Raw genomic sequence first — 9,886 nt, forward strand, 5'->3', positions numbered from 1 at the left:
CCAACTGCTTCACTCATGTTCTTCAAGGAAAGTGCCTGCCACCCCTAGTCTAGCATACACATGACTCCAGTCCCACAATATGTGGTTGACTCTTGATGCCCTCAAAGCAACTCAAGATGGACAATAAATATTCTCGCCAGTGACGCCCACATCACAGGAAGAAATGTTTTAACAGTAACAGATTAAAGAGTGCACAAAACAAGTTTAATGTCTTCAAAAATTCCAGAGTTATCAGTAACCTGTAGGTTATAAAGTTATAAAGTTTTGCATCAGGCCTTTTTAATTCAAGGGAAGGAAGACCTGACCTCTTTTAAACATGTCCCTTAGGTAAGGTTGAGGAGAGTCGTTACTAACTGAAAGCAACCCTTTCCTCCTCCACAAAAGGATTCAATTCTAATCAGCATTTAGAAGCAAAATACTTTGGACCCAGGGAATCTGAAATAAAACAAGAAAATGCTGGAAACACTCAGCAGGTCAGGCAGCATCTGTGAGAGAGAAACAGAGTTAACGTTTCAGGTCGATGACCTTTCATCGGAACGCCTCTGATTCATCAGTATTTAACTGCTTTAAGTTACCATGGCTTGTTTAGCTTCAATGGAATCTGATAATATAAAACATGAGAGAATCTGGATTAATAATCAAGTCCCTGGAACACAGCATCATATCGCATAATGGCAGAATGAAATTCATACAATCCACATGTTCCTTTATTGTCATTGGAAATAAAACAGCTCTGCTATTGGGAAAGGAATGTTGTCATCAAAATATAACAGCAGATGTTCAAATCAGTAACATTTAAAACATACAACACATAGCATTACATTGAGGCTTCACCAGTTGAAATATTCAAAACATCCTTCTGTGGCATGCGTCATAATAATTGGTGCTGTTAAAAATTGCAAACATGTCCTTTCTTACAAAATTTAGAAAATGTTCAAAAGGACAGAGGAGCTGTTTAGAATGTGTTTTGTGCCCATAGCAGAATGAGGTTTGGGATGTGACATCATCACCGTTATAAAGAATACGAACATAATTATTTTTTTTGTCTTTTCCATTTTGCCACATTTCAAAGATTATTCGGGCGCCAAATCGAGGGAAACTAGCATCAGTAATGCCCAAAGCACTGAGCAGGGGTGCCACTGTGACATCATGGGCAGAGTAGAGAGCAATTATCTCATCCTTTCTTCCTTGAGCAATCCGTTGCATGCGAGTGACAGTCTGGTTTAAAATCGGATGGGTTGCAAGCAGTGCATATTTATAGTACAGTTTCTTCCTCTGCCTGTCTCCCTCATCCTCCAGCTGATGTGCCTTGATGACTTTAAAGTGGTTCAAGTTAATGCAACCATGTTCTGTGCAGGGAAATGAGACATTGTGACAGAAACGGCACAGCAGGGAATCAATGGGATTAGCTGCTCTCAACTGCCTTGTGGGAATCCCCACGATTTTTGCCATGTCTATGTATGTCCGTTCCAACAGGCTGTTCTTAACCCGCAAGTTGTACTGGCGACGTTGCTCCTCCTCCAGATAGTGATTACGCATTGGGCAGTCACAGCTGTTAGAGCAGAAAATGGTGCTCCACTGGTACCGGATATGTATTTTCCCCCAATCGAATTTCGGTAGTAGGCTGTACAGCAGAGCTAGCCCACTCTGCAGTGTCCGGCTTTTTCCTGTTGATTCCACATAAAGTTGTTTCATTGCCCAGTTGTCAGATAGCAGCTTGTGTTTCTTAATATAAGTGTCGTGCAAATGGTCTCCATTCAGGAGATGCTGGACAACACCTGCAAGCAAAAAAACTGAGATTGTAAAGAGCCATTTCTAATGCTGGGTTCAAACAGCTCTTTGAGACTTGAATTGTTTTTTTACACTTTGCCCTATTCCGGTGGCATCCAGCAATGAGCAACAAGAGTTACTCAGTGTAAAGTGAGATATGGCACATCTGAATGAAGGAGTGTACACATGCATACTCTGCATGATAATTATTCATTAGGACATGCGCCACACCATCACACATTTGAGTAACAAAATATTCATCAGCTTGAATACTGCTAAATATCCTCAAAGCTATTCAGTGCTGTATTTATGGAGTAGATCGGGTTCATAGATTCATAGAATGATACAGAACAGAAGGCTATTTGGTCTGTCATGCCTGTGCCGGCTCTTTGAAATAGCTATCCAATTAGTCCCTCTCCCCTACTCTTTCCCTGTTGCCCTGTAATTTTTTAGGCTTCAAGTACTTATCCAATTCTCTTTTGAATGTTACTATTGAATCTGCTTCCACCATCCTTTCAGACAGTGCATTCCAGATCACAACAACTCGCTGTGCAAAAAAATGTTCCTCATGTTGCCTCTGGTTCTTTTGCCAATCACCTTAAATCTGTTCCTTCTGGTTACTGACCCTTCTGCCATTGGAAACAGTTTTTCCTTATTTACTCTATCAAAACCATTCATGATTTTGAACATCTCTATCAATACTCCTCTTATAAATTCTCTAATCTAAGGAGAACAACCCCAGCTTCTCCAGTCCCTCCACATAACTGAAATCCCTCATCCTTGGTACCATTCTAGTAAATTTCTTCTGCACCCTCTCCAAGGCCTTGACATCCTTCAAATGACATCATCGGGGCCCGACTGCAATCCTAACCCCAGGCTTGTGTGTACCTGTAAGTGGATCCAAGAGTATGAGCACAGCAAATCAGTTATTTTAAAAAAGATCTGTTTCCCTGTGGGCCAGGAGAGGCAGGAATGCTCCTCCAAGCCCCACACAAGGAAATTTCGAGCCTTTCCTGCCCTGATATTCCGTCCCCCTCCGAATGCCTTCCTAAACACTTAAATTAGTGCCTTGAAGCATTTGATGGTGGCCTCCTGCCACCCAAAATCCCGCTCCTGCCGACTGGCCACATAGCTCCTCCCACAGGGATCAGACAGGACACTGCTTCGAATTATGCAGATGAAGCCCTGGAGTTAAAATGGCCCCAGCCTCACCCGGCAGAGGGCCAAGAATCACATATACTGACCCAGGCCCCAGCAATCTCGCTCATCTTTAAAATCGGACCCAGCATGTCAACATTCTTCCAACATCTTTCATAAAGAGATAATTTACAAACATATATTTATATACACACACATTTATACATACACTAGCTGGAGTGCCCGGCGGTGCCGAGGGTTTTTGAGGGCATGTTGTTATGAAAAAAGTACAAATAACTTTTTTATATACAAATGAGTTTGTCTGTCTGTCTGTCTGCGTGGGAAGGAGAGAGAGAGAGAGAGAGAGGGAAAGAGAGAGAGAGAGACTGGGGGAGGGAGAGAAGCCCGGGGATCGAAAGAGAGACTGGGGGGAGAAGAGAGAGACGGTGGGGGGAGAGAGAGACTGGGGGGGAGATAGCGACTGGGGGGTGTTGTGTATGTACCTTTAAGGGAATAACTGGTCTCAGACTGCAGTACCGGCAGTGACCACCCCTGTATAAAAGGTGTTAGCAACGTTCTGTAGTTTCAGTTTTCGGATTGTCTCCATTCAGTAAAGATTGTTATAATCAACTCCTGCTGTCCGTGTCTCAATTATACACGGACATAATATTGGCGACGAGCAGATACGAACTTACCTACAATCTGCACCACCTCATGGGATCCGTTCCTGAAGCAAAGTGAGCAGAGGTCGGGGCCAGAAGGAAGAAAGAAGCAGTAGAAACAGGCGTCGACCACGGGCATCCGCCCCTGAGTCAGCGGAGTTGAAGATTACAGGAGAAGCTGTCGAGAGCGGGGCTTGGTTCCTGTCGACGGTGCTTCAGCTAATCGGGCTGGTGGCAGGTAGTACACTGATCCTTCCTGGGCTGCGGCGGTCGAGAACTCGAGCGGGTGGCTTGCAACGGGGCCGAGCAGCGTTGTCGGGAAGGGGAGAGAGAGAGAGGGTGGAGCACACAGGGCGCGGCCGGTGCTACGAAGCCGGGCAGCGTACGGACCCGAGAAGAGGGAGGCAAGAGTCCCACAGGGTTGTTCCATGACGGGAAAATAATAAAATAAAAGAATATTAAACGCACAGAAAACCGCGAGGAGCTGCAGGTTGCAACGGAAACCACGGAAAGCAGCGCTAGCAACAGCGGGGAAGAAGGCAAAGCACGGGAGGCGCCATCTTAATCCAGCGGGGAAGAAGGCAAAGCGCGGGAGGCGCCATCTTAATCAGCGGGGAAGAAGGCAAAGCGCGGGAGGCGCCATTTTGTTAAATCGGGGAAGAAGGCAAAGCGCGGGAGGCGCCATTTTAGATTTTCAAGATGCCGAAGACTGGCTGTATCACTGCCTTTGATAATGCAATAGAGGACTGGACCACGTATGTGGAAAGAGTCGAGGTATATTGCGAGGCAAACGAAATAGCCGATGAGAAAAAGGCATCGGTACTGCTAAACTTAATGGGCGCTAGAATGTACGGCCTATTGCGGGACCTGATTACTCCAGCCAAACCGAAGGCGAAGAGTTTTAACGAAATTGTTGCTATCCTACAGGAACACCTAAACCCTGCACCGCTGCTGATAGCAGAAAGATTTAAATTCCACAGGAGAACTCAGCATAAAGATGAGAGCAATGCTAAGTACCTTACGGAACTACGCAAGCTATCAAAGCACTGCCAGTTCAGAGCAGGACTGGCAGATACCCTACGGGACAAATTTGTCTGTGGACTCCTGAGTGAAGGAACACAGAAGAAGTTACTCTCAGAGAAAGAGCTGACGCTAGATAAGGCTTTCAGCGTGGCAGTATTGTACAAAGCAGCAGCCAGGGGAGCTGCGGAAATACAACAAAAGCCACAGGAATACGGCACCCACGAAATGACACGGGGATTTGCAAAATGTTATCGCTGCGGCAGAACTAACCATGACCAGAAGGACTGCTGGTCCAAGGACAAAATATGCAGGCAATGCGGAAAGATGGGACACATTGCACGAGTTTGCAGGTCTGGGAAGAAGACCAACAACAACAAAAAGGCTACTAAGGAACCGTACAAGAATGTACAAAAGATGACGGACAGTAGTTCCGAAGACCAGATGAGCGATAGTGAATCCGGGAACAAGAGACTAAGCTGTCTCAAACTTCACAATGTAATCGCAAAAGAGGATCACCAAACCATTTAGGTCACCCTCACGATAGCAGGGTCCCAAGTTAAAATGGAATTGGATACAGGGTCAGCGCTAACCGTCATGAATCGACGAGACTACGAGCGGCTATTCTCACACATACCCTTGAGAGAGACATCCATCGTCTTGATGATGTATATGGGGCAAAAAGTATACCCCAGAGGAAAAATAAGGGTGCCTGTCGAATACAACGGCAAGAAAATACGGAAATTGTATCTCTACATACTGCAAGATGGTGGACCACCGTTATTGGGTCGTGAATGGATCAGAAAGATAAGCTTAGATTGGCACTCCATTCAGGCAATGACGGTGGATGGTAAAAAAGATGACGACGTCACTCCTGGACGATTGTCAACAATCTTAGCTAACGCCAAAGAGGTATTTCAACAAGAACTGGGCACTCTTAAAGGCGTAACTGCCTCGATAAAAATAGAAGAGAATGCAATTCCCAAGTTTTTCAAAGCAAGACCGGTACCATATGCAATTCGCCCAGCCGTTGAGGTAGAGCTGGAGAATCTGGAGAATGCAGGCGTGTTGTCTAAGGTAGACTGGAGCGAGTGGGCGACACCCATCGTTCCTGTCATGAAGAAAACGTTAAACAATAAGTCTGAGGAGCCAAGGAAGGTTCGCATCTGTGAGGACTTCAAGGTGACGGTGAACCCAGTCCTTCACACTGTACAATATCCTCTTCCAAGGATAGAAGACATCTTCGCCTCACTATCTGGAGGGAAGCGTTTTACAAAAATTGACCTAGCACAAGCGTATTTGCAGATGGAGGTTGAAGAATCCTCTAGGAAGTATCTCACGATAAACACTCACAAAGCTCTTTACCAGTATCATCGATTGGTATTCGGAGTAGCATCAGCTCCGGCGATATGGCAAAGAGCGATGGAACAAGTCCTGCAAGGGATTCCGGGGACTCAGTGTTACTTGGACGACATCCTAGTGACAGGTGAAGATGACAGTGAACACCTTAACAACCTAGAACAGGTGCTCACTAGACTACGGGAACACGGGCTACGAGCCAACCGCCCCAAGTGCGAGTTTTTTAAGAAACAGATATCGTATTGTGGCCACGTGATTGATGAAGAGGGGTTACATAAGTCCCCTGACAAAATTGAAGCGGTTGTTAAGGCCCCAGCGCCTGAAAATGTGTCGCAACTGAGGTCATTCCTCGGATTGGTGAATTACTACCATAAGTTTTTACCGAATTTGTCCACAATTCGGCACCCACTGAACGCCCTACTACGAACGGGAGTAGCATGGAAATGGAGCAATGACTGTAAGCGGGCCTTTCAGAAGAGTAAGGACTTAATCACTTCAAGAGAAGTATGGGCTCACTACAACCCATCACTACCGATAAGACTGGCGTGTGATGCGTCTCCCTACGGCATTGGGGCGGTATTGTCACGTAAATTCCTTGATGGTTTAGAGAGGCCGATAGCTTTTGCGTCACACTCGTTAACTTCAGCCGAGCGTAACTACGCCCAGATTGACAGAGAGGCCCTCAGCCTAGTGTGGGGGGTGAAGAAGTTCAATCACTACCTGCACGGTCAAAAATTTACTCTACTAACTGATCATCAACCTCTTGTCTCCATTTTCAACCCTCAGAAGGGCGTACCGATAATGACAGCACAACGGCTACAGAGGTGGTCCCTTTTCCTAGGGGCACACCAATATGACATTGCGTACAAAGGAACTAAACAGCATGGGAATGCTGATGGATTGTTGCGCCTACCGTTGCCGATGGTGGAAGAACAACTTGCAGTGGATCCAATGGAGATATTCCACTCGACCATAGTCGAATGACTCCCTGTGATGAATGCAAACATAGAAAAGGAAACACGAAATGATCCGACACTATCCCGGGTCTATGATTTAACGGTGAAGGGATGGCCAGCACATGGCGAACCACTGCTGCCAGCATTCTCGCTGAGAAGAGAACAGCTGTCAGTGTGCAGAGGAACCTTGATATGTGGATCCAGAGTAGTAATTCCACCCAAATTGAAGGATAGAGTGCTCAATGAGCTTCATGAGGGTCATCTGGGAGGGGTAAAAATGAAGAACTTAGCCAGAGCGTTTGTGTGGTGGCCGGGAATCGATAGAGAAATTGAAGAGATGACCAAGAGCTGTACAGGATGCCAGAAGGTCCAAAACGCCCCACCACAAGCCCCTCTACATCCATGGGAGTGGCCCTCATCTCCATGGCAAAGGGTGCACATTGATTTTGCTGGTCCCTTCATGGACTCAATGTTGTTAGTTGCGGTGGATGCACATTCAAAGTGGCCAGAGGTAATAAAAATGTCCTCAACCACCACAGAAAAAACTATCACAGTCTTACGAACCATATTCGCCAGGAATGGGCTGCCTGAACAGATTTGCTCTGACAATGGACTACAGTTTGTGTCTGAAGAGTTCCGGAGGTTCTTAAAGAACAATGGTGTTAAGCATTACACATCTGCCCCATATCATCCAGCCACTAATGGATTGGCCGAGAGGTTTGTTCAAACATTCAAGAAGGCTATCAAGGCAATGTGTAATGGAGATATGCCCCTACAACACAAGGTGGACAACTTCTTGTTTGCCTAACGGAATGCGACACATGCGGTTACCAACCAAACTCCAGCCATGATGTTCTTCAATTGAAGACTACGATGCCGCTTGGATTTGGTTAAGCCAAACGTCCGAAGAGATGTGGAGAACAGGCAGTTTCAGAATATGAATGAAAGGGCCGACCAGGAGTTTTAAGATAGGTCAACCAGTTTTGGCCCGGGACTACCACACAGAGAAATGGCAGCCAGGAACGATTTGTACACGGCAAGGACCTCTCATGTATACCGTGGACGTTGGAGAGAGCATTGTAAGATGCCATGCTGACCAGATTCTAGAGTCACTGGAAAACGTCAACTCCACACCACGATCTGATACACCTGGCGATGAAACCGACGTACCAATTGCATCTACCGCAGAATCGGTGATATTGGAAGCAGATGAACCAAACAACGACATTGATCCCGACTCAACCTTGCCAGAAGAACCTGATACCCCAAAGAGGCGTTATCCAGACAGAATCAGGAAGCCTCCTCAAAGACTGAACTTATAATTGGCTTAACCTCAACCAATGTATCTAGCAACCGTAATTTTAATTGTAATTAGTTATCATTTAGTTGTTAAATGAATGTTATGTACTGTTTATCTAAAAGGGGAGGAATTGTTGTGTATGTACCTTTAAGGGAATAACTGGTCTCAGACTGCAGTACCGGGCAGTGACCACCCCTGTATAAAAGGCGTTAGCAACCTTCTGTAGTTTCAGTTTTCCGATTGTCTCCACTCAGCAAAGACTTGTTATAATCAACTCCTGCTGTCCGTGTCTCAATTATACACGGACATAATAGGGGGAGAGAGAGCAACTTGGGGGAAGAGAGAGAGAAAGAGAGAGAGACTGGGGGGAAGAGAGAGAGAGAGACGGGGGAGTGAGAGAGAGAGACTAGGGGGAAGAGAGAGAGAGAGACTGGGGGGGAGAGAGAGAGAGAGAGACTGGGGGGAAGAAGAGAGAGAGACTGGGGGGAAGAGAGAGAGAGAGAGACTGGGGGGGAAGAGAGAGAGAGAGACGGGGGAGTGAGAGAGAGACTGGGGGGAAGAGGAGAGAGAGAGAGACTGGGGGGAGAGAGAGAGAGAGACTGGGGGGAGAGAGAGAGAGAGAGAGAGAGACTGGGGGTAGAAGAGAGAGACTGGGGGGGAGAGAGAGAGAGACTGGGGGGAGAGAGTGCGAGAGAGACTGGGGGAGAGAGAGAGAGAGAGACGGGGGGGTAGAGAGAGAGAGAGACTGGGGGGGAAGAAGAGAGAGGCTGGGGGAGAGAGAGAGAGAGAGACTGGGGGGAGAGAGAGAGAGAGAGACTGAGGAGGGGGAGAAGAGAGAGACTGGGGGGAGAGAGAGAAAGACTGGGGGGAGAGAGAGAGAGAGACGGGGGGAGAGAGAGAGAGAGAGACTGGGGGAGAGAGAGAGAGAGAGACTGGGAGGGAGAGAGAGAAGAGAGACTGGGGGGGAGAGAGAAGAGAGACGCTGGGGGGGGAGAGAGAGAGAGAGAGAGACTGGGGGGAGAGAGAGAGACTTGGGGGGAGAGAGAGAGAGACGGGGGAGTGAGAGAGAGAGACTGGGGGAGAAGACGAGGGACGGGGGGAAGAGAGAGACAGGGGGAAGAGAGGAGAGAGACGAGACTGGGGGAGAAGAGAGAGACGGGGGAAGAGAGAGAGAGAGACTGCTGGATTTAGTTCGGGATTAGCCTGAGAAGAGAGGGGGGGAAGGAGCACCTGAGGCCTGGCCCGATGGACCCCTGCGAAGGAAGGAAGGAAGAAGGCGAGCTCTCCCTCCCTGTCCCATACCCTCACTCTTTCCCTCCCTCACCCTCTCTCTTTCCCCTCCCCCTGTCTCTCCCTGCTTTACTCTCTCTCCCTCCCTCCCTCCCTCTCCCTCTCTCTCCCTCCCTCCCCCCTCTCCTCTCCCTCCCTCCCTCCTCACCCTCCCTCCCTCTCCTCTCTCCTCCCCCTCTCCTCTCCTCTCCCCTCCCCTCTCCTCTCCCTCCCTCCGCCTCTCCTCCCCCCTCCCTCCCCCTCTCCTCTCCCTCCCCCTCTCCTCTCCCTCCCCCTCTCCTCTCCTCTCCCTCCCCCCCTCTCTCCCTCCCCGCTCTCTCTCCCTCCCCGTCCCTGCTTTACTCTCTCTCCCCTCCTCCCACCTCTCCTTCTCCCTCCCTCCCTCCTCCCCT

The 9,886-nt window shown here is 48.0% G+C and overlaps 1 protein-coding gene across 8 annotated transcripts in view; it reads right to left on the reverse strand.

The window, feature by feature from the left end:
- Positions 1 to 680: 680 nt before the first annotated feature.
- Positions 681 to 9,886, reverse strand: part of pxylp1 (2-phosphoxylose phosphatase 1) — a 574,980-nt gene continuing 565,774 nt past the window's right edge. For all 8 annotated transcript variants that reach the window (XM_085990500.1, XM_085990493.1, XM_085990494.1 and 5 more), the window contains one exon: positions 681 to 1,778. In XM_085990500.1, coding sequence (XP_085846626.1) covers positions 847 to 1,778 — 932 coding nt within the window. In that variant the 3' untranslated portion in view covers positions 681 to 846. The remainder of the gene's footprint in view (positions 1,779 to 9,886) is intronic.

The sequence above is a fragment of the Somniosus microcephalus genome, chromosome 6 (genome assembly GCF_052327205.1).
Source record: "Somniosus microcephalus isolate GS21.2 chromosome 6, FLI_Smic_1.0, whole genome shotgun sequence".
NCBI lineage: Eukaryota > Metazoa > Chordata > Chondrichthyes > Squaliformes > Somniosidae > Somniosus > Somniosus microcephalus.